General features: G+C 45.0%; 1 protein-coding gene across 3 annotated transcripts in view; it reads right to left on the bottom strand.

Moving 5' to 3' along the window:
* Positions 1-208: 208 nt before the first annotated feature.
* LOC117870534 (cohesin subunit SA-2-like) overlaps positions 209-25,270 on the bottom strand; it is a 90,650-nt gene continuing 65,588 nt past the window's right edge. The window contains exons 23-34 of one of the 3 annotated variants that reach the window (XM_034757729.1): positions 24,475-24,562; positions 21,943-22,023; positions 21,016-21,108; positions 19,715-19,880; positions 13,535-13,686; positions 12,771-12,872; positions 11,329-11,474; positions 11,104-11,232; positions 7,436-7,626; positions 6,275-6,449; positions 4,730-4,829; positions 209-3,728 (exon numbers count right to left, since the gene is read on the bottom strand). In XM_034757729.1, the coding sequence (XP_034613620.1) occupies positions 3,501-3,728; positions 4,730-4,829; positions 6,275-6,449; positions 7,436-7,626; positions 11,104-11,232; positions 11,329-11,474; positions 12,771-12,872; positions 13,535-13,686; positions 19,715-19,880; positions 21,016-21,108; positions 21,943-22,023; positions 24,475-24,562 (1,651 nt within the window). In that variant the 3' untranslated portion in view covers positions 209-3,500. The other 2 variants (XM_034757734.1, XM_034757735.1) reach the window with 2 other exon arrangements.

The raw sequence follows: 25,270 nt of genomic DNA on the forward strand, positions 1-25,270 counted from the left end.
GCTATCTTAGGCATCTCCTCAGCTGGCAGCAGCTCAGCGTCCCTGTCAGTCTCTGGTCGGTGCTCATCCATGATCCCATCAGAGGGGAGGGATAGCTCAGTGGTTTGAGCATTGGCCTGCTAAACCCAGGGTTGTGAGTTCAATTCTTGAGGGGGCCACTTAGGGCAAAATCAGTACTTGGTCCTGCTAGTGAAAGCAGGGGGCTGGACTCAATGACTCTTCCAGTTCTAGGAGATAGGATATCTTTATTTTAGGGGGTTGGACCAGATGACCTCCTGAGGTCCCTTCCAACCTTGATATTCTATGATGGATATTGTTGTTAACTCGGGGGGGGGGCTCAATAGTATTGGCCCCAATTCTTGTTTGGAGGGGTGGGGGAGACGATCAATAAGCCCTCTTGGGCCTTTCAAGCCATTAAGAGGTTGACATGGTAGACTCGAGTGCTTTGTCATCACCTGGGTAAGAGAACTTCATAGTCTACCGGCCCGACTCTTTGGGTCACCTCAAATGTTCCCTGCCACTTGGCCCACAGCTTGGACTTGGAGGAGGAGAGCAACAATAGCACTCAGTCACCAGGTTCTGAGGTCCAGAGCTGGGTCCCCCAGTTCTATCGTTGCTCCTCGGACTGCTGGGCTTTTATCAAGTTTTTGTGAGCCAATGCTCCGAGCCTTCTGTAATATATACAGGACCGACCCTCTGATCCGAGACTCCTCCTCCCAGATCTCTCGGAGGAGGTCCAGGATACCTCTGAGTTGCCTCCCATATAGCAGTTCAAATGGAGAAAATCCTGTGGATACTTGGGGCACCTTCCACGAACTACAACGCAAGTAGCAGTTTGTCCCGGTGTCGCAGGTCATCATCGATGAACTTATGGAGAACGGATTTCAAAGTCTCGTTACCATTCTACTAAACCATCAGTTTTGTGGGTGGTAGACGGAGATCTTCAGGGACCAAATGTTAAATAGCCTGCACAAATCCTCCATTTATTGCAATGAAAAGTTGATTCCCCGGTATGTTAGTATCTCCCTCAATACCACGACCGAGGCAAATATTTTCAGAAGTTCCATTGCTATGGTGTGATAGTTGACTGCAGCAGCATGGCTTTGGGGTAAAGAGTCATGAAGTCTACCACTACCAATATGTGGTGGAACCCTGACCCACTTTTCTCCAGAGGTCCCATCAGGCCGATACTGATTCTCTCAAAAGGTACTCCCACCACTGGGAGCCAGATTAGGGGTGCCCTTGGGGATTCATTTAGGGCCAGCACATTGGCATTCTAGACACGAGGAAAAAATCACTCACCTCCTTGTGAATGCCAGGTCAAAAGAATCTAAGGGCCATTCAGTGTAAAGTCTTCTCTCGTCCCAGGTGGCTGGCCCAGGGCAACGAGTGGGCTAGCTGCAGCAGACCTCGTCGGAACCTCTCAGATAGCAGCAGCTGTTGGAGTAACTACTGGGTTTGTGGATCTCAGATTATCCAGTATAAATGGTCATTGTGGACCTCGAAACAGAGCCCCTGGGGTAACCATTGGTTGGCACCCCCTCCTCCTTGGGGTTGGTCACTTGTTCCCATGCACGACTCAACATGGGGTCTTCTCTCTGCTCCCTTATAAAATCTCCTTCAACAATTAGCCTGACTTCCTCTGGCACCACCGTCTCGACAGAGTATGATCCAGGGCCTTCCAATTGGTCAGGGGGCTCTCCCTCCAGTCTCCTTTTGGCCTAAGAGCCCCCTCAAATGTGGTCTCTGATTTGTTTCCGCTGGCATTTGGTCTCCCCAGTCATTCATGACCTTCCCAACCCACTGCCAGTCCCATCCCAGGATCACGGTTTATGCTACTGTCATGGCCAGACCGACCCGGCACGTTTCCTTGTGACCGTCAACCTCCGGCTTCACCTTAGTGGCAGGTATGGCCATACATCCCCATGGATGCACTGGAGATATATAGGGGCCTCTGTCCAGTCCAGTGACTTCCCTAGGTTGACCTGAGTGTCTGGCTGTACCCTGAGTTGACCAGATTTGTTACTGGGGTACCATTGACCAGCACAATAATCAAAAGTTCGGGCAGGCTCTCTCCGGGTCTGCGGGCCTGTGCTTGGCCATCGTTACAATCCATAAAGGAGCAATTGCGTCTGAAGTGACCCTCCTAGTCACACTCAGAACATCTGTTCTTTGTTGGCTCCATTGCAGGGTTGTGTCATGATGGTCCAAGCCTGCCGGGTGGAGTTTCCCCCTCCCAGGGTCTCATGCTGGGGTTCCGGGCAGCTCCAGGGTTTAGGGCTACTATACGCAGCCCAGATCTAATCCTTCTTTGGATTTGTACTGTCTCTTGCACGGGTCCCTCCTACAACTCCCAGGTTTAGGTGCCTGTAGTCCAGCACCCTCTTTGGCTAAGTAATCTTCCATCAGAGATACTGCCTCCGTAAGAGTCGTTAGATGAGGTCGATCTATACACTCCTTCCCCACAGGAGGAAGGATCTGCGTAAACTGTTCCAAGATGACAGCCTCTGACACTCACGTTCCCATCAGCTTCTCAGGATCCAACCACTGCCAGCAGTAGTCCCTGAATTGCTGAGCCACTGCCTGAGGTCAAGCTCTGGGGAGGGTCTCTCTCCCTTCGAAATCGCTGATGGACCGTCTTGGGGTTAACCCCGGTGTGGTCCAAGATGACTGCCTTCACTTTGGCTTAATCAACTGCATCGGTAGGGTCTAGGGTTCTGGTAGGCGGTCTGTGCGGTCTCGGTCAAGAATGGGGCCACTAGGGTAGCCCAGTGCTCAGGAGGCCAGCAAATCATGGTGGTGACTCACTCAAACATGACCAAGAAGGCCTCTGGGTCATCCCCAAGCCCAATGTTGGCAAGTCTCACCGGTAACCCTGACAAGTGTTCTCTGTCCCTCAGCCTGACGCGGTGGCACTGGGCAGCCCAGACAGTTGTAGGAGCACCACCATATGCTGAACCAGGCGCTTCTGTTGGACTTGGTGCTGTGCTGCTAACTCCTTGATCTGCTGCTGTTGTTCTTGGTGCTGGGCCATCTATTGTTGTTGCTTGGTCATTTGCTGCAGCAGCTGGGCCTGTTGTTGTTGGGTTGACTGCTGCGGCTGGTTTTCCAGCACCAATTTTGGGATCCATACTGGCCATGGAGTTTTATCATCGAGTCCTCCCCTTCTTGGCCCTCTTAACAGGACTCGACTGTTAAGGACCGTCAGAGGCTCTGACCCTCTGGACAGGACAGAGTGAACAATTAGTCTAAATCAGGAGTCCCTAGTAGCCACTCTTACTGGTAAGTGCAGGGCTAGGGAAACCCAGGCCCAAATTACTCCACTGGGTTCCAACCCAGGGCCCTGGAAAGCTGGTAAACTCCATATTAAGGGTTCAAGCCACGGCTCCTAACACATTCCCTGGGTCACTTTCTACCATAAAGACCATCTCAGGCATCTCCTTAGCTGGCAGTGGCTCAGCGTCCCTGTCAGGCTCCATGGCCAGCTAGTCATCCGCAGCCTAGTCTGAGTCCATGGTCCCAAGAGCCTGGTGAGTCAACAGTTTCTCTGCAGCAGCCAGCAGCACACGTCCTTCCTTCTCTTCCAGCAGCCCCGACTGACCTGTGCGGCCTCCTTTTATCTGTCCCCTCCACCTGGAGCCTGTGTAACAGGAGTGAGGGTGTGCGGTCTCCAGTGATTGGTCAGCACCTGTTGGCCATGTACAGGGTTGATACACCCCATCACATACCTGAAAGTCAAAAAAGTCCCATAATGAACATATCTGGGAAGGCTGGAAAGAACCACAAGGGGAAAAAAGGCATTTATAAATCAATTCTGCCTGCACCACCTCCAAAAATGCTGTCCAATATAGTGTCTAAAAAGAGGGTTATAATGAGAACAACCTAAAGGAAATGCACACTTTCTAACCTACAGACCTCACTAACCCTTAAAGCAGAAGTCGCCAAACTGTGGGGCACACCCCCCTGGGGGGTGCAGAGGAACGTTCAAGGGGGCCCAGCAGGCCCGGGCCAGCCCCCACGGGGGGGGGGGGGGAAGGGAGCGCCTTCTGACCTCCTTACCCCTGTCCACATCCCCCCACTCAGAGCTGCGGCCCCGCTCCCGGCCCTGGAGGGCAGGGGGGGCACAGACAAGGGTAACAGGGGTTGGAGGGGGCACAACTCTCAAAAGTTTGGGGACCACTGCCTTAAAGCAAGGCAGAGAAGGTAGTTTGCTCACCTGCTTCAAGGGGTTAGTAAGGTTAGCAGCTGCAGCATGGGAAACTTGATAGTCTCAATTCATCTTGATAAAGAAATAGGATTAAATGGGATTTTCTGAAAGGCAATGTTTATATTTAGGGGGCTTGGTTGGACATTACTCTGCTACCCTAAAGGGTAAAATGTGTCCCTTTTGTAGACCAGGAAGAGCCATCTGCTCATAAGCAAGTGCCTTCCAAGTATGTAGGGGGGAAATGGTCCCTTCTCTTGAAAGATCTTTGACAGCTGTTAATGTACATAAAAGGGCCTAGATGCTACTAGGAGAGGCTCCAAGGACAAGCAAGAGAAGGAAGGACCCATGTCAAGCTAGGGTTGGGGGGAAAATGCAAAGTCTTTCTTCCTCCCCCTTCTAGCAGCTGTAAAGGGGAGCAGGGTACACAATAGAGCGAAGACATGAGTTTAACAGACAGGCTTGTTGGGTTATGTACTATCACTTTTCTCCCTCTCCACACAGCAGCCCCTAAATAACCATTACCTGGTCTGCGCCAACAACATCCACATCTTCGCCTACATCTTCTGCTCCGTCTTCTGCTCCACCATCTGCTGAGAAGTCTTCTGCCTTGATCACATCTTCGCTGGAATGAAAAGCCAAGTAGTTTAGTTCCTGGCCTGGAAACACACTTCCCTTTGACGGAGGTTCTACTTAGGATGCCTTTTGCTTGCGGTGCTAAAAGGGAGGGCAGATTTTAAAGACTGCATGCACATGATACGAGTTGCTTTTAGGATTCTTGCATAAAGTCTTTGGCCCAAAGTGGAGGAAGAGCTTCATTATATTCTGATAAAAATGAATTTTGATTCATGCAACTTTGCATCAAACAACCAAAAAGTGTAAAAAAAAAAAAAAAAAAAAAAAAAAACCACCTATGAGTGTGTCCAGTAAATCCATTTAAGGAAAGTGGGCACTGTCACCCTGAAAATTGCATTTCTGTCTGGAGTTTGTTTTTTCCCTTTTAACCTGACAAGTGACATCTCAGATTTCTGTACCCGAGATATTACAGAGAAAATATTGCTTTGTTTGTCTGTGTGTTTCCTTGGTGCACTGGATGGCACATGGAGTCTAGCCAGAGGCCCTATTCTGTTGAAGGTGTTGGGCACTTCCTCCATTATGACATGTTCTGTGTGGAGCTCCCACACACTTGGCCTCAGGCGCTGCAGGAAGGAATTCACCAGTAACACAGCAGCAGATGGTGTCTCCTTCTCCAATTCCTCTCTTAGGAGTAAAGAGGAGCTGGGGGTGGGTGGGATAGAGAAACAACCCTTCCTCATTCCCAAACACAGGGCTGGGTAGTAACTGGTACCTGGGAAGCCCCCTTTGCTCCCCACAAAAGGTTAGGGAGTGATTCAAATCTGAGATGAGGGGACTGGAAAGCCCCATTCTTCCCTCTGCAGCCCTTTTAAGGGGACTGGGAACTATAGAAGTCAGGCAGGAAGCCTCCTCTTCCTTCTTCAGCTGCCTATAGGACGAGGGAAGTCTGGGTGGGTAGGGGGGAGGGTTATTCACTTCCTCTAAGTCCAAGAGGAGAACACAGAAGTTGAAAGATAGAATCAGGAGGAGCGTATGGCCCCAGGCAACTGCTCTGTGGCAGCACTGAGAACACAAGGAGTTCCCCAAGGCGGGGACTGTAAGGGTACATCTTCACTACCTGCCGGATTGGCGGGTAGTAATCGATCTATCGGGGATCGATTTATCGCGTCTCATCTAGACGCGATAAACCGATCCCTGAACGCGCTCCCCGTCGACTCCGGAACTCCACCAGGGCGAGAGGCGGAAGCGGAGTCGACGGGGGAGCCGCGGCCATCAATCCCGTGCTGTGAGGATGCAAGGTAAGTCGATCTAAGATACGTCGACTTCAGCTACACTAGTCTTGTAGCTGAAGTTGCGTATCTTAGATCGATCCCCCCTCACCCCCCGCAGTGTAGACCAGCCCCAAGACACTGCAGCAATTGCACACAGTTTTGCAGTCTGCATATTTGAAAAATCCCAGCTCTCGCAGGGGCTTGTAAACCATTTTTCCCTTACCTATGTCTTCTGCTCAGTCCCACTGGACCAAAGAATGGCAGACATTCTTGGAGACTTGTATCTTGAGACTTTAACTTCTTTTTGCTTTTCCTTGCTGCAGCAGTGAGTTCTGGAGTGCACAGGAAGTCTGGAGTCTTGTTTGTTGTCTCAGTGTGGCTGGTTTCAGGCAGGGACCCTGTAACAGACAATCAATAGCACTATTCTTCATCCTCGCTCTCCGAGACATTGAGAGAAGAATACTTCAAACACTTGACAGAGAGGAAAAAGCAGCATTCGTTACAATGGGTGCAGTCATTGTGGAAGCTAAATTCATGGGGACACACTGAGCAAAGCATTCATTTTAAAATTCCACTGTGTTGAATGACCCAGCTAAAATCTATACAAAAAAACAAAAATGACGGCCGGGCCAGTGGCTGATTTTGCACAGCGTGCATGAGATCTCCAGCTTAGATTTCTGGGCTCTGACTCTTCCTCCCCAGACCAGAGGGCATTGTCAGTGCTGCACAGACTGTGCACGTAGCCCCTCTGGAAAGGCAGACCACCATTGTGACGTGCTGCTGCAACACCCCATGTCCCCATAGATACTGGGCTCCGAAGGGAGTCCCATCAACTCCTCAGATGAAGGAAGGTGTGCAAAGCACAGCCCTGAGAATGGCTGTGAGCCAGAAAGGAGGAATTAAAGGATGCTCTGGAGAGGATTCCCTTTGTTTCTCCTAACAGAATACATCCCAAAATGGCAACACTAAGAATCTATCTTTAGCAGTTCTATAAATAACTGTTTTCATTATCAGAGGGCTTCATAAAATGTATCTAATCCTCCCAATACCACTGTGTGGAGTCAAGTAATATTATCCCTATTTAGACATGGAGAAACTGAAGCAGGGAGGTTAAGTGACTGGCTCAAGGCTACAGAAGGCGTGAATGACAGCAAGGACTAGAACAGAACTCGAGAGTTTCTGACTCCCATACTCAGATCACAGGACCAAGCCTCTCTCTAGTGAATGATGAAAACAACAACTCTGAAGGGAAAAAATATAGGGTTTAGAATGGCAAGTCTACAACAGCCCATGCACTGCAGTATATTAATGCGATCTGTTAAGAAATCCATTTTTACTGAGGAAACAACCAATCAGATTTAACAAGCTGGTGGAACTTTCATACCATTCGACAGTTTCCTTTTAAAAGAAGATGTCTTAGATCTGCTTGTGGGTGACCATTCTCTTAAACTGCTGATAACAGAATTCTCCTCCTCTTCATTGGCCAGCAAAGAGTTCCTGTACCACACTAATGGGTGCCATTCATCTCCTCTGCAAGATGCTGGCTCTGTTATATACCTCTGCAGGTAACTGTACCTGGGGAAAAATGAGAAGTATAAGAAAAATCAAAGTCTCTTCTGTAGTTATCTAGGCTAGCCCTTCCTACGCTTGGTTTTTTTCCCCTCTGCTCAGCAATTGGGGAGGCAGAACCAGATCCATCAAGCAACAGAAAGAGGGAGGGCCTGGCTCCCCCTTCCAGGAAAACAAATCGGTGCGTGTGCTTCCGAAGCTGAAAGATTGCTCAGAACATTACAAACAACGTTTGATTCCCAATAATTACAGAGCCACATCCATCTTTTAGTACAATTTCCTACACTCTAGCACAGGGAAAGTAACGGCTTGTTGCTGCTGCCAGGAAGCAATTTACTGGGTTGTTCTCTTGCAAGATAACCCCTCCCCAGCAACTGAAAGGTCTAGTCCTGCCTCTTCAATGGCAGAGCGGAGGGAAACCCAACTGAGAGGCATTCCCTTTGATTTAACAGCAAGACAAAATGTTGCATCAGAACGCAGAATTAGGAACGGGGGTGGAGGGGAGGGGCTCAATCCCTTCAAGCTACAGCTCATCACTTCCAATCCAGCCAGCCCTGCTAAACCAGATCTCACATTAGAACACACACACCGTGAACATTTTATAAATTTTAATACAAGTAATTATATAATAATTATTTTCATAATTATAATTTTATATTGTTATTACTACTCTGATTCGGAAGGCAGCCTGGAAAACAGCCTGGAAAATATCAGAGCTTTTATCAAAACAAGAAAAAGACAGACCTGGGAGGACAACTCAGATGATTAGAGTCATGCATCCTGGAGGCAATGGTGACTACTGATTATGCAATATGTTGGTTTCAAACAAGTGTGTATTGTAACTAATATTTTAGGGTCTAATTCAACTCCCACTGATGTCAATGGAAACACTCCTATTTTCAGGGATCAAGCCCTTAGCACTGTTTTTTATGCAATAAATTGTTTCTAGGTATATTTTGTGGCAAACACCAACTGACAAGTAAAGTATTTTACCACTAAACTCCATATACTTAGAACATGTTGGCTATACTCCCTTTCTAACAAATGTCCTTATTCTCTGTATCATGTGTTATAGGTGCATTCACAAATGTTATGCAGGTCTGTACACCAGCCCTGTGCCTGATTAATAATAAAAATGAAAATAACCAGATGTTTATTTTCAAAAGTTCATGTTGACTTAAAACATTCCATCCTGTAATTTATGGTGCAACTAAACCTAAATATTTCTAAAAGGAAATATAATCTCCAGACCTTGCAAGGCATTTTGAGCCTCCCAAAATAGAAGCTGTTACTTTACAAACATGGCTTGAATGTAGACTTGTAGATAAAATTGCAATTTCCCCCTCCTTACAAACTTTATTGTTTTTCATTTATTTCCAACGTAGGTGGGCAAGTCAAAGACAGCGGAAGATAAATTCTAGGAATGTTGCTTGCTTGGTTCCTCACAAGAGTGGTCAAAAGATGAGCAAACCAGTAGTAGAGATATTCCTGCTTTCTTGGAATTTACCCACTGGAAAAAATTAGACACAGCCTTGGAAAATCATCATGAAAATTTACCAGCCTGCCCATCCTGCTGATGAAATATTTTCCTAAAACAAATTGGTAAATGATTAACAGGAATCCACCGGGGGGGAAAAGATCACCACGTGGAAGAGAACGATTGCTTATACCAAGTCCACATTGTGATGGCGGAGTTAAACAGAAGTTTGTGGAAGGTACAATCTAGTGGTACACACAAGAGATTCTAGCTGGCAAAAATAGAAAGGGTAATTACTACTAATTATCGACTGATCAAAAGCAAACAATCAGAGGTCACAATACGAAAAAGGGAATCTGCACACTGCACATTACATTTTTATTTCTTATGCATTCTATGTGTAACTGAATCCTGAATACATTTTGTTTGTCACAGATTAAGAGTGGCATGAGGTTAAACATTTTACCACTCTTAATCCTTGGCATACACGAGTCATTTCAAGCTCTCCATGAAAGATCAGTTCTAATTGAACACAGGCTGATGCTATAATCAGTAAGCTTAAGAATCCAATAGTGAGCAAGTTACACATGGCATGGCAGGATGCAGGCAGCATGCTTTTTCTCCTACTTTCTGCCTGGTTTCTTCTCTGTCATGAAACTTTATCTATTGGCACTATTGTAAATTGCCCAGAAATTCACCATCGTTTATTCATATTTAATCATAAGCATCCAAGTCTTGCACGATACTTGCTTCTTTGAAAGTGCAAGAGGGGTTTCTTTTATTTTTACTGATTTTACAAGTCAGATACATAAAAAACTGCAGCTGCAGAAGTCAAAGTTGGAGTTCCACTGACTAAGGAAGAAAAGAGAAGGAATGGAACAGAAGGAACCAAGGGATAGAAAGGAGGAAGGAGCTCCTGCGGTACCAGAGATAGAGAAGAGCAGAGACTGAGGAAGCAGGGTCTACGGGTTTGACTACACTTAAAACGCTGCAGCAGCGCTGTTGTAGAATTTAGTGAAGAGATTACCTATGTGGAAGGGAGAGTTTCTCCCATCCGTGTAGGTACTCCACCTCCCCGAAAGGAGAGACGTCTCCTGTCAACATAGCACTGTTTACACCGGGGTTAGATCAGTACAACTGTTGCTCAGGGGTGTTCTGACTGGATTTTCCACACCCCTGAATGACGTAGTTATACAGACATAAGTTGATAGTGTATACCAAGCCTAACGGATACAATCATGTTCCTCTGTACTAGGATACAAAATAGCCAGAGCCACAAGAACAAATGGCCCGGTGTTATATTATTATTTTTTAATATTTACATTACAATAGCACCCAGAGGAGCCAATCAGAACCACAATCCCACGCTGTCAGGGACTCTACAAAGACACACCGAAACATTGTTCCTGAAGTGAAGAGCTCCATGCGACACATTTTGAACCAGAATCCTCAGAGAAGCTAGTCTGCCCCAATCATATGGATTGTGGTTTTGGCTCCTTCCATTCCATTGTCACAGTATTAGCTCGATCTCAACCTCTTCTGCTTTGCTTGAGTACAGAACTGAAATAACACTTGAAACCACCCTTAAAAAAATGTTTTATTTGCCCCTGCCAGCGAATGTACCTCCTTCCCTCATACATAATGTTAACACCATTTTCCCCTGGGGCCTCTCTTTTTTTTATTCGGTTGTAATTATGGCTAAAAACTAGATTGGGTATGTAGATGCATGATCCCAAAAAACTGCTAGCATAGACTGAAACAGAGAAGAAATCAAAACTGAAAAAGTGTCCAATCATCCACACTTCTGATGGGAAACCAAACAGATTTCCAAAGTCGACCAGACAGAGAAGTGCTTGAGCAATTCTTCCAACAATGCAGATCAAGCGATCCATTATACAAAGATACACTGTACGAAAACTATCTATGCACAAGTGTGTGTAAGTGATGCATATGACACGCATCATCTAAGTTCGCTTGTCTGGCAATAAGCAATGAAGGTAACTTACACTAATCTTTTGTCAGGCTTTAGTAGCTTATTGGAGAATTCACTGATGATTAACAGAAAGTTTAAATTTGGAGGCAGGCATTTCCCTTCCACTCCAGCAGCTCCTTGAAAGGCAAATTCAATCCCTTCTCTATTAGAGGGGAAAAAATAAAAGGGACAAGGTAATTTAACAGAGAAGAAAAACAAAGGCAATACCATGGACAATATATGGTTATGTGGAACATACTTGTGTATCATGGCTACTGATTCTCTGGATTTCACCTGATCCCAGCCAAATGTCAGTGAAAAGCGACGAGCAAGTTCTTTAATGTTCGTGAAAGAAGAATCCATGCTGTTGGTACTACCATGGGTTTCTGTATGTTTCTGAAACAGCTGCAAAACCACAAACACCAACATGTAAACTTCCAGGCAACAAAAGCACAAGAAGAACACATCAGCCATACAATACTTACCTCGTGTAGAGAGAAGCCTTGCAAACGAAATGGACAAGTGCAAAACAAATTCATTTGCTGAAGAGTCACACTCACTTGGACCAAATCATAGAGGTTTGAGCACTGCATGGGGAAATATCTGCAAAGGATGTCATTCTGTTTAGCAGGTAGGATGCCCTCCCTACACCCATAGGCCTCTAATACTGCAAAGTGATGAGTGCCTTCAACTCCCACTGAGATCAGTGGATCTGGTCAGAGGGCTTAATCTCACCCTGAGGGTTAGAGAAAATCAGAGCATGGATACACAACGGCTAGTTTTGAAAGAGAGGCAGCAATGCTTGCCCACGTAGTTGAGGGCAGGACTGAGCCAACAGAGAGACGCAGACCTTATTACTAATTTTTTTTCTAATAGAACATGTAAGTAGTTTGTTCCCGTCGACCTGCAAATTTTGAAGGTCAACCAAAGACCAACCTGGGCCAGTTGTCTATGTGATATGTAACAGGCTTTCTGACTATGTGGGCAGAATATATGTGGCCAAATGCAGCTCACCCTCACTTTATCTCATATTTCAGGGGTTGGGTCATGGATCTAAGCTCTGGGCGAAGTGTGTGAAGTCAGCAGAGCTCATGTATCAGTCACTCTAGGAGGAGTCTGTTCTGCAACTTAAGAGTATGATATGGATGCTGGGAGAACAGATGCCTATGAGGAAACCAGGCTAGAGCAGTTTCTAAAACAGATTATTGGGCTCAATGCTGCTATAGCAGAGTTGGTGTAACTAGAGGAGCAGGGGGCATCATCATGTGTGTCCAACTTCTTCAATAAACATCTAATTTAAATTCTCTAGTCAAGCATGGAAACAATTGGGGCCTGATCCCAGAAGGCACTGACCACCTCTGGAGAAATGCCAGCCACCCCCAATTTCAGTGGGAGTTGAGGCTGTTCAGCACCATGTAGCCCTTAATCTGTGTCTTGCAACACAAGACATGTGCCGTATTCCATGAATATAAAACAATCCTAAAAGATCAGGTATTTGGCAAAAAAAATAATTACGTTTTTACTCTTCGGCCAAAGGGCTCATAAGGTGCTTTGACAATGAAAAGCACTTACATGCACTCAAGAAAGTGACTTTTTCACTACCTATTTAAATTAGTTTGAATAACTATGACAAGGTACATAGAAAATTATAGTGTGGGCCTGGCTTTCATTAGAGTCCCTTTCCTTCTGCATCACTCTTACCTGCTGCAGGCAGAGAATCAACGTCCTGGCACTCTGGATTTTGTTGTTATGCCTCGTCCTGCTCAGGGTTTCTTTAATTATATCTCCAAAATCATTGTAGGTCTATTAGTGCAAAAAATACGTAACAGAAACATCACTACCTTACTACAGCTTTATGAATATACAATACCTGGGGGTACACACCTGATACCCTGGAAAAACAGAGACTGCTAAGAAAAACTGAACAATTCAGAAAATATTCCAGATCCTAGATATCTTGCTAAAAGGAACTTTTTGTACATGCTTTCACAAGGATAATTTTATTTATGCTCCTTTGTAAAGTACTGTGAGATCTATGAATGAAAAATAGTTAAGTATTATTCTGACAGGAGTACTGAATCTGTTAGTTGGAAACAGAATATGGAGCTTTTCACACCTAACCACTGATTCACACCCAGCCCTGGCCACGTAGAGACCAAGTGTCGTCACCAGCTGAAACCACTCATTTCACTCAAGTTTAGAGTGATCCTAGTGACCAAAGGTACAGAAGCCAAAGAGTTAACGAATGGGGAACTAAATTACCCTGTCTCTTAGTAATCATTCATTTCTACTCTGAGGTACATTAGCAGAGCAGTGGAGAGAATCCTGCACTGCTACTGTTCATTTCTGCAACTATTTTGTGCATAAAGAGATGACTCTGGCCTCCAAGGCTGCTAATCCAGCACCTTCCACAAGCACTAGAGTCACTATAATGGCGTAAATCCATTTTCAAAGCCAAGTGTTACCTTCATATAGTGCTTATAAATCTCAGCAGCCGCAGACATCTCCACCACGGTAAACACAATTAGCTTGCAATAGACTGCAAGAAGACTCCGCCTCCTGTGCAAATCATTCAATTTGTAGCTCTCCTTTTCCCTCTCCTCCTCTTCTGTCAAATCTAGGGAAATAAGTATGATGCTAAGGCTTTGTTCTAACGTTTTACTCAATGTATTTTATTTTTAAGGCCAACTTTAACCCGAATAACCCAAACTCAGCTGTTCAGTCAACTCTCTAAATAACAGACACTATCCTTTCCAAAGGATATAGGTTTATTACCATTTCAAAGATCACAGCTGATGACAGCGCAAGCTACTTATTTGCATATCCTTTCTATTCTGATCTTTGTAAGGATTTCACATTTCTACCCGCCAGAATCTCCTTGTAAGATCCTGGCTATAGCTGTAGGACAGGACCAAAACACAGAACAAAAACCAAACACATATGACAGAAAAAGACCAGCGAACCATATCAACATCTTTTCCTTAAAACAAATCAATGCCAGCGCCCAGCACTCAATGCATGAGTAACTCCACGGAAACAAACCAGTACGCACAGCCCGTGAGAGAAGAATTCAGTTGCAAGTTTTCAAGTGGTTATCAACACTGACATTTGACATTTACTTAGCGTGTACACTCTCTGGGGCAGGTCATTTTGTTCTTTGTGTGTATAGTGCCTAGCACAATGGGATCCTGGTCCATAACTGGGGGCCCCACGATTACTTCAGTGCAAATAATAATAAATTTGGGAACCAATTGCTTTTACGTTTTTTGCCAGCCTGGTTGCTGGAGGTGCTTGGAGAGAGTTACCTGCAGAAGGAAAGCCTGGGAGGGTTAGACTCTTGCCTGGAGTGAATTCTCCCTCCTCGCTGCCAGAAAGCTTCCGGGATCTCTGGCCTAGGAATCCCATATGACCTGTTTCTGCCTCTCAAACCCAGCCTCTGGCCTAGGAACCAATGAGAGGCAGGTAGGCTGACCAGGAGTAAATGACTGTCAGGGTTAGAACTGACATCGGGCAGCTGCCAGATAACACAGGCCAAGGAATCGCTCCTGGACGAAGGAGTTTGTTGAGTTTATTGTAGGGGCAACAGTAAGACAGTGAGTTTGGAGGGGGAAGTTGGGACCCTTTGTTGGGAGGACTGAGGAATTGAAAATATGTTTCTCCTCATGTTCAGTTCTTCAGAGCAAGTTGCTGGATGAGTATCATAGAACTGTAGTCCTGGAAGGAACCTCAAAAGGTCAGCTAGTCCAGCCCTCTGCACTGAGGCAGACCAAGTAAACCTAGACCATCCCTGAGAGGTGTTTGTCTAACCTGTTCCTAAAAACCTCCAATAAGGGGGTTCCACAACCTCCCTTAGAAGCCTATTCCAGACCTTAACTACCCTTATAGTTAGGAAGATTTTCCTATTATCTAACCTAAATCTACCTTGCTGCAGATTAAGCCAATTACTTCTTGTCCTACCTTCATGGAGAACAACTGATCACAGTCCTCTTTTTAACAGCCCTTGACATATCTGAAGTCTGTTATCAGGTCCCCACTCAGTCTTCTTTTCTTAAGACTAAACATACCCCATTTTTTCAACCTTTCCTCAGAGGTCAGGCTGTCTAAACCTTTCATCATTTTTGTTGCTCTCCTCTGGACTCTCTCCAGTTTGTCCACATGTTTCTTAAAGTGTGGTGCCCAAAGCTAGACGCAGCACTCCAGCTGAGGCCTCACCAGTGCCAAGCAGAGTGGGACAGTTACCTCCTATGTCTTAGGTACAAAACTCCTGTTAATATACCTCGGAATGATATTAGCCTTTTTCACAATTCTTACTCAATTTGTGATCCACTACATCAGTGACCAGGGCGTGGGTGGGCGTGCCTAGTGGTCCAACCAGGAGTCTGGCCTAATGGTTAGAACAGTTCTTGGTGCCTAGGACCAGAGGTCAGACACCACAGTAAGAATTCGGATGAGAGGGGTTAGAACCAGGTTACCTGGAGTGAAGCAAGGCTGGATCCAAGGCAGGGTCCCAGGCAAAAGCAGGACTGGAATAAGGCTGGGAACAAGGTGGGAGCAGGACTGAAATCAAGATGGGAGCAGGAGCTATCGCCGTTGTGGGCAAATGGTTTGAGCAGCCACTGAACTGTTGCTTAAGAGCTCGTCTGCTGACCCTTCCAACTGATCAAGTGGTGTAGCCAATAAGGCAGCCTACGACAGGCCCGCTGCATTCATTAGGGTGCCCAGAGACTGGCTCTGTTGCAGGCCCCAATGCCTGATCCACTATAACCCTCAGATCCTTTTCAGCAGTACTACAACCTAGCCATTTATAACCCATTTCGTAGTTGTGCACTTGATTTTTCCTTCCTAAGTGAATTTCATCTTGTTGATTTCTAACCAATTCTCCAATTTGTCAAGGTTGTATCACCGCATCCTTGGTGCCATAAAGAATTAGCAGCATCTTTTCAAAATCATTCACGACAAAACCTAATTTTTGCATTACTATTCTAAATCTGTTTGAAAATGATATAAGAGCAGCAAATACCATAATACTTTCTGCAAAAAAAAAAAAATAACTCCACCAGAGAGGTCCTTTGGGGCCATCTGCCTGTCCCAAGTCAGGATAAAGGAGGAGGGTTGGGCGTGGGGCTAGCAACTCCACCCCGTAAAAAATCAACCTGCTATAGAAACGCCAACAATAGAGATAACAGAGACTTTTAGCCTGGAAAAAGAAGGGTCTTCGACTCGAAGACGCATGACGCTGGGTGGTGAAAGTCGTGAGGAAGCCACTAAGCTGATTACCCTTCTTGCAACCAGGAGGATTACCATTGGTACATGGAACGTGAGGACCATGTACGAGTCAAGAAAGATGGCACAGGTCGCAGCAGAGATGAGGAGCAACAACTTGACCCTACTAGGCATTAGCGAGACAAGATGGACGCAAGCTGGACAAAGACGACTGTTGACAGGAGAGCTGTTGCTGTATTCTGGACATGAAGAGAGTGACGCACCCCACACACAGGGAGTAGACTTCATGTTGTCCAAGCAGGCACAGAGGGCACTGATTGGTTGGGAGGCACATGGTTCCAGGATCATCACAGCATCCTTCAGAACTAAAATGAAGAGGATTAAGATGAATGTTGTACAGTGCTATGCTCCAACCAATGACAGTGAAGAGGGGGACAAAGACTATTTTTACAATAGACTTCAGAAAATATTAGAGATTCTCCCAGACAAAGACATTACCATCCTTATGGGAGATTTTAATGCCAAAATTGGACCTGACAACACAGGATATGAACAAGTCATGGGGACCCACGCTCTGGGAGAGATGAGTGAGAATGGAGAGAGATTTGTGGATCTGTGTGCACTTAACAACTTGGTCATAGGAGGTAGCATCTTTCCTCACAAGCGGATCCACAAGAGTACCTGGGTATCGCCAGCAGGCATGATAGAAAACCAGATCGATCATGTCTGTATTAGCAAGAAGTTCAGAAGATCTTTGCAGGACGTTAGAGTTAGAAGAGGAGCAGACGTAGCGTCCGACCATCACTTAGTGGTGGCCAGATTGAAGCTGAAGCTGAAGAAGAACTGGATAGATGCGTCAGATAGAAGAGTGAAGTTCAACGTTAGCCTTTTGAAGGATCATAAGATCAAGGAAGATTTTGGACTGACGCTGAAGAATAAGTTTTCAGTACTACAGGATCGGTCTGAGGAAGAGGAAGACAGTGTATCCAACAGATGGCAGAAAGTGAGAGAGACACTTAGGTCAGCATGCCAGGAAGTGCTTGGAATTAAGAAATATCAGCAGAAAGAGTGGATCACAGCAGAGACCTTGACTAAGATAGAAGATAGAAAGAAGAAGAAGGCAGTAGTTAATAACAGCAGGACTAGAGCAGCAAAGGCTAAAGCGCAAAAAGAGTATGCTGAAGCCCATAAAGTAGTGAAGAGGAATATTAGGAAGGATAAGAGAGATTATGTGGATGGACTGGCAGCAGAAGCGGAGCAGGCAGCATACAATGGTAATATGAAACAGCTGTATGACATCACCAAGCGACTGTCTGGAAAGTTCAGCAAACCAGAGCGTCCCGTCAAAGACAAGCAGGGAAAGTCTATAACAGAAATAGAACAACAGATGAATAGATGGGCGGAGCACTTTGAGGAACTCCTGAATAGACCAGCACCATTAAATCCACCAGACATTGACCCAGCCAACGAAGACCTTCCAATCAATTGTGATAGACCTACCAGAGATGAGATCAGAAAAGCCATCACTATGATGAAGAATAGGAAGGCGGCTGGACCTGACGATATTCCAGCAGAGGCCCTGAAAGTAGATCTGGATGTTTCAGTGGAAATGCTGTACCTCCTCTTTGAGAAGATATGGGAAGAAGAAGTGATTCCAGCAGACTGGAAAGAGGGATATCTTATTAAAATCCCCAAGAAAGGAGACCTTAGCAATTGTGCCAACTACAGAGGAATCACACTTCTGTCGGTGCCAGGGAAGGTCTTCAACCGAGTTCTCTTAGAGAGAATGAAGGATGCCGTCGACCCACAGCTACGAGATGAGCAAGCAGGTTTCCGGCAAAATAGATCATGCACGGACCAGATAGCAACGCTTCGCATCATAGTCGAGCAGTCTATGGAGTGGAACTCCTCATTGTACATCAACTTTGTTGACTATGAAAAAGCATTCGATAGCGTGGATCGAGAGACTCTCTGGAAGCTCCTTCGGCACTATGGCATCCCAGCAAAGGTGGTCAACCTGATTAAGAACTTATATGATGGCATACACTGTAGAGTGATCCATGGAGGGCAGCTTACAAACAGCTTCCAGGTGCGAACTGGAGTCAGACAAGGATGCTTGTTGTCACCATTTCTCTTTCTCCTTGTCATTGATTGGATTATGAAGACATCCACTTATGAGCGTAGGAACGGAATCCAGTGGACGTTGTGGACCCAGCTTGATGACCTGGATTTTGCCGATGACCTTGCACTCCTTTCGCATCGCAAACAGCAGATGCAAGAGAAGACCAACGTAGTGGCAGCCATGTCATCACAGGTTGGCCTCAACATCCACAAGGACAAGACCAAGATCCTCAAGATTAACTCCATCAGTAATGACCCAGTCACACTGAATGGAATCCCTCTGGAAGAAGTGCAGTCCTTCACCTACCTAGGCAGTATCATCGACCAACAGGGTGGCACGGACGCAGACATCAAAGCAAGGATTGGTAAGGCAAGAGCAGCTTTCTTACAGCTCAAGAACATCTGGAGCTCTAGAGAGCTGTCTTTGGCAACAAAGATTAGACTGTTCAATTCCAACGTGAAATCAGTCTTATTGTATGGAGCTGAAACCTGGAGGATAATTAAAACAACCACCAGGAGGATCCAGACCTTCATAAATAGTTGCCTTAGAAGGATTCTCCAGATCCGCTGGCCAGACACCATCAGCAACATCTACCTCTTGGAGAGGACCCATCAACTTCCAGCAGAGGAAGAAATTAGAAGGAGAAGGTGGGGTTGGATAGGACACACACTACGCAAGCAGCCAACCAACATCACTAGACAGGCATTGCGGTGGAACCCCCAAGGCAAGCGGAAAAGAGGCCGTCCAAGAAACACCTGGCGACGCGACCTTCAGGCTGATAGCAAAAAAATGGGCTATACCTGGAACCAGCTAGAGCAAATGGCCCAGGATAAAGGACTCTGGAGATCTGTGGTTGGCGGCCCATACCCCGACTGGGGTGACGGGCATGAGTGAGTGAGTGAGTTTCTGCAAAATCAAACCCTAGTTTGATGGCATGGAACTATTATACATCAACTGATCCACAGTTCCTCACCTAAAATCCCTCCAGGAACGTGGTTAACAGAATAATTCTAAGCCATTAAAATATATCTCAGGATTTTACAGTGCTACCTATCAATGTACTATGTACCTCAGCCCCTTCCATATAAAAATCAATTAGCAATAGCTCCTCTGGTAAAGTCACAGCAGACATAAATCTGTGTATACTAAGTGATCCATTTTGTTTGTATTCATATGCTACAGCTCTGTTTGTAAAGAAATCAAAAAAATTAGCAGCCCCTCAGCCTGGCTATGTCAAATGCTGCAGATGAATGACATCAGAAAATGTTAGTTTACTTCCTTGCTAAGGACAGTGGCTGACCTTTGATTTCTTCTTTCTCCTCTGTGAAAACATGATCCTGGATAAACAAGAGCATTTTTGACTGAAGGGATGTGCTGGGAAGATACTGAAGGACTCCTACAGCTTCATCTTCACATGAAGATTGGTGACTCACAATCATCAGTAAATCACAGAGTATCATGAAGGCCTGTAACATACACACATGCCAAACAAGGATTTAGAAATTTGGGGAAAAGCTGTCAGAACAATGATATTTTTTCATCTCCATTATCAACTATTATTCCTACAAGACCAAAGTTACATTCTCAGCAATTAAACCCATTTTTTCAGGCATTTATAAACAAATGAGAGCAGTAAATACACTCATAACAACAGTGAGTGTAGTGATTGTTAAAAGGAGAACTGCAAATGCAAATATGAAAATTCAATTTACTTCAATAATATGTGCTGAAAGTGCCCTGCCAACTACCCAAGTTAGAAAGAGCATTCATAGCACATCAACAACATAAAGAGCAACCTTTTGTTTCCTCTGCCACCACCCATTTAAGGTTCCTTGAGTCTCACAGATTGCCAATTCCCAATCCAGGGTGACACCACAGCACACACCACGCTGTGACCTCAGTTTATATAATTAGGTTAATACATTTAGTCTTCAAATCACCTGACAAATATTAACCCATCCCAACAACACCTTTTCAAGGTAAATTTTGTTATCTCCACTTTACAGATGGAAAAACTGAGGGAGTCAATGGCAGAACTGCAATTAGAACTCAGGAGTTCCTAGCATCCAGTCCTGTGCTCAAACCTCTAGACATCATTTGTTTCTTCCCTCCTCAGTGCCAGAGACCCACATTGTAGCCCAGAGGCTGGGAAAGTTGGCGGGGGAGGACAAAAGTTATATTACATTGTGCATTTTAGTAGTCTTACCATTATTTTATATGTAAAACTTAAGTATATTTTGCAAACCCTTACAATATATTTTATTAATGAAGAGCTGGCTACATCAGCTCAAGGATTTTACCATTGGTAGCATTTAGCACAAGTTATTGTTGAGGAGAAAAAAAATCTTCCTATTTACATTTTCAGTTCAGTTTTAATTAACACTGCAACTGAGACTTAGCCCCCAGTCCTGCAACTGGCTCCATGCAGATGCATTCCAGTGCTTGCACAGCCCGCCGTGGTAGTTCAGTGTTCTCATTAACAAGGACACCACTTATTTTAAAATAAGACTTTTAGAAAGAAAAATAAATGAAGAAAAGGAGTTAAAGGAGGAGTGAGCAAAACACACCATTAAACAAACAAGCCCCTACAGAGCCACTGACCTTTTCACTTAAATCTTTATCTTTATGGCTGAGGTAGCATGCACAAATCTGGCAGAAAAATCTCAACTCTCTGTTCAATGCCAAGAGAGTCTCCTAAAAATTTATGAAGGAAAAAACAAAGATTAGAGAAATGATGGGCATGGACACCTAGCCAAGGACAGGAGTAGAGCACCAAGACATGTATATCTTTTGAATCAGTCCCTAAATGGTTAGCACCCTTCTATCACTTCTGATACATCAAAAAACAAAAGATGCCAGTTCCATGTCAGTATCTTCTACAAAAGAGGAAGAGGACAGATTGAAGAAAGCAGCACTACTCAGTGCAACCAGAAATCTCTAGATAGAAAAACTACACTGTTGTTTTTATTTGCATGTGAATCAAAATGTAGGAGAGTTCTCATTCTTGTAATTTAAAACTAAAACACCCCATGAAGTGCTTAGCATGCTTTTGGTGCTGTGTAATATCGATTCATAAATAATAATAATAACAGAAAAGTGATGGTCAGATTGCCTAACACTTTCCCCGGGCTTTCTTCCTGCATGCCATAGTGCACTAAACACAAATATATATGTAAAGACTGAATTCTAAGGGTTTTCATTGAATATTGTATTTTCACTGGTTTATGTTTAGCAAGCAATCCTTGTCTCCACCATATGCCAGAATTCAGAAGCACAGAACTTTTCACTGAACACAGATGAGCACTTGTTTAATTTAATTATGCCCTTACAGAGATTTTAAAAAGTCTCCACTTTTCCAGTATTAAAACTCAGGAGAGATAAATGCCTAATCCGAATTTGGTATCTCCAACAAAATGTTCACAGCATCATTTTGGGAAAGCTTGTCTCTCCCAGGCATCAAAGGACAACAAGTGAATGTGAACCTTTAAAGTGCACCACTTGGTTTCAGAATTATTTGCACTGGCCAACCTTGGAAGATGACCTCTCCACAACTGAAGCTAGCTGCCATAAGAGAGCAAAGTATGTGCACTGTAGAGCTGGTAGGATCATCTGCAAATAAAAGTACATATCTTTTAATAATGCGAAAGGCTTTGTAGTGAAAGCAAAGAATCAACATCTCATATTCTGTATGCTGCTTGTACAAATATTTCTGCAGCATGAGACATTTAGATCACAAAACCAGATTCAGGAGGTTTGCAGGCAACTAAGCATGACTTCCTCGGAACCTTTGTCTCTGGATTAAGTTCCTGATTCAGTAAAGCATTAAGGCTCATTGACTTCAATGCAGACTAAGCACACGCTTAAGTGCTTTGTTAAACTTGCACTAAGTATTCATGGCCAGTGGAGGCTATCAGCCTGTAATGCTGAGCAGTATTTCTACCTCCAGCAGCGTTAAAGCTGAACAGACAACTTGAGGTTTGTAGTTCAGATAATAGTTAAGGTTACGTTTTAGTCAGGGGTATTTTTAGTAAAGGTCATGGACCGGTCACGGGCAGTAAACAAAAATTCACGGCCCGTGACCTGTCCATGACTTGTACTATATCCCTCTGACTAAATCTTGGGAGGGAGGGGAACCCGGGGAGGGGACCCCATGGGTACTCAGGGGTGCAGCCCGGGACCCCCGCAAGTGCGGGGGGGGGGCAGCCTGGGATCCCCACGGGTACGGGGGGCGCAGCCCAGGACCCCCACTTGTGCTGGGGGGGGGATGTTGGAGGGGCTGGTAGGCTCCCTACCTGGCTCCGTGCCTCCCTGGAAGCAGCGACATCCCCTCCCTCTGCTCCTAGGCAGAGACGTGGCCAGGCAGCTCTGCACGCTGCCTCTGCCCTGAGCACTGGCTCTGCAGCTCCCATTGGCTGGGAACCGCAGCCAATGGGAGGTTCATGGGTGATACCTGCAGGCAGAGGCAGCGCGCAGAGCCCCCTGGCTGCACCTCTGCCAAGGATGGATGTTGCCGCTTCTGGGAAGCCCCCACCCAAGGTAAGCGTCGCCCATAGCCCTCACCCTCTCCCGTGCCCCAATCCCCAGTCCTGAGCCCCCTCTCACACCTAAACTCCTGCTGCTGCTGGAAGCGGAGCGCGGTGGCTGGAGACTGCCCCAGCAGTGGCCAGTATGGCTGGGCCAGGGATTGCCCCAGCTGCTCAGAAGGCTCCCGGGCTAGACACTGCAGAAGTCACAGAGGTTCTGGAAAGTCACGGAATCCATGACCTCCATGACAAACTCATAGCCTTAACTATAGTTAATAAGCAAATTGGCTTCACTATAGTTCCTTTTGCAAGTAACGAGTCTGAAATAGTTTCACTTCTGGTTAAATTCAATCTGCGAGTGACAAGCAAATCCCTGAATTATTTGTTCTTTGTTCAGCGCAACACTGCACAATTGAGAAAGAAAAATCCTGTCTCTGATTCTAAGCAAACAACTAATCCAGACTCAGACAATAACAGCATTGGACAATCTTTGCATTAAATTAATCCATGTCCTAATTCCACTGACTTCAACAGGGTTATACCAGATATGAAATTGGCTCTCTGTGTCTCAGGGCTGGTCCACACTAACCCCCTACTTCGAACTAAGATATGCAACTTCAGCTACGTTATTGATGTAGCAGAAGTCGAACTATCTTAGTTCGAACTTACCGCGGGTCCACACGCAGCAAGCAGGCTCCCCCGTCGACTCCGCGTACTCCTCTCGCCGAGCAGGAGTACCGGCGTCGACAGCGAGCACTTCCGGGATCGATCCCAGAAGATCGATTGCTTACCGCCGGACCCGGAGGTAAGTATAGACGTACCCTCAGTTTCCCAAGCTGTGGAATGGGAATAACAACATCCATCTCCCTCACAGGATGCTGTTGTAAGGTAGAGCCCTGAAGCGGGACTGGGATCCCGTGGGTCCCACAGGACCTGCTGCCACAATAACAGGAGTGGGTAAAATGTATTTTGTTGTGGGCGGGATTGGGTGGGGGAAAAAACAGACTGCAGTAATTTGTGGGAAAACACTAAATCTCTTGTCAGTTTGTCAAATGGAATTTCAGCAATGTAAAGCAAGTTTTTCTTTTCTTTTAAGTAAAGGTTTCAATACTTAAATTTAAGTGAAGGATAGTAAGATTTGGTGTCTATTATAATAGGAGTTAAAATATTTTTTTTACATGCTTTAAGCAAGATTTGTTTTATACTTTTAGTGGTAAAAATTGTGTCTGAATTCTGTTTATATATACAATATATTAACCGACCATTTTCTTTTGTGTTGCTGTTGGGGGTTTATTTTAGTAGCATGGAGGAATCTCTTGCTCTTGCAGGATTTGCAGGATCTAAGGCTTTTGCAGTAGGAGCAGGATAAAAATGCAAGAACCAATGTGGGAGTGGGTGAAAGTGGGTATTGTGGGGCGGGACAGGAGCAAAATTAAAAAATAATCCCAGGCAGGGCTCTGGTGTAAGGTTCAGTAAATGTTTGTAAAGTACTTGGATAAAATAAATGCTTTATTAGTGCTCAGTATCATCAATTTACCTGAACAGGTAAACTCCCATACTCCATCTCAAAAACCAGCAGCTTTGAAGTCTTCCCATAGAGATTCCATTTGGTGAGATTGTGAGCACTGCCAGTCAAAAAGGAAATGAAATACCATGCTAAAATAATCATAAAGAGAAGAGATAAAAGCTACTGTTTTTAACAGTCCCATTTCTCCCTACATGCAAGCTGTTCCTAAAGAAATGATCACAGCTACCAAAGCGATTATGCTTTTATTTGGTGAAGAGAGGCTGATTACCTTCACAGTGATACCTAAATTTATTAAGGGAAGTAAGAAAAATCTCACCTACAAATATAAAAAGTAAAATGTATCCTCTTTTTGCCAGCATCTAATGGATATCAATGACTTTCAGTGAAAACTAATTGACAAACACTGCACACAAAAATTAAACCAGTTTTGCATGTGCTGGATCCATTTGTGCCCTATGATCCATATAATTAATTTGGAAATAAACGACCTCCATCTATACTGACTCTATGTTGGCAGGTAAAGCATAAGGCTGTTTGATGATAAATGTTAAAGCTGGTCATGATTTGTTTCCTCTACAATGAAATCTGCTAAGAAGAGATACCTGAAATCTTCCAGTATAGATAGAAAAAGGGAAATACAGTTTACTATGGCAATATTACTTAGGCTTTAGCCTATTGTTTCAGTCGTTATCACGGAGTCTTGTTCCTACTACAAAAAATGCAACTTGCATGAGCCAAAGGAATGGGACTATGCAGAAGGAAACTGAACTTCGACACTTTTTCCACACAAACCAGGAATGCTCTC

The sequence above is a fragment of the Trachemys scripta genome, chromosome 1 (genome assembly GCF_013100865.1).
Source record: "Trachemys scripta elegans isolate TJP31775 chromosome 1, CAS_Tse_1.0, whole genome shotgun sequence".
In the NCBI taxonomy this organism is placed as follows: domain Eukaryota; kingdom Metazoa; phylum Chordata; order Testudines; family Emydidae; genus Trachemys; species Trachemys scripta.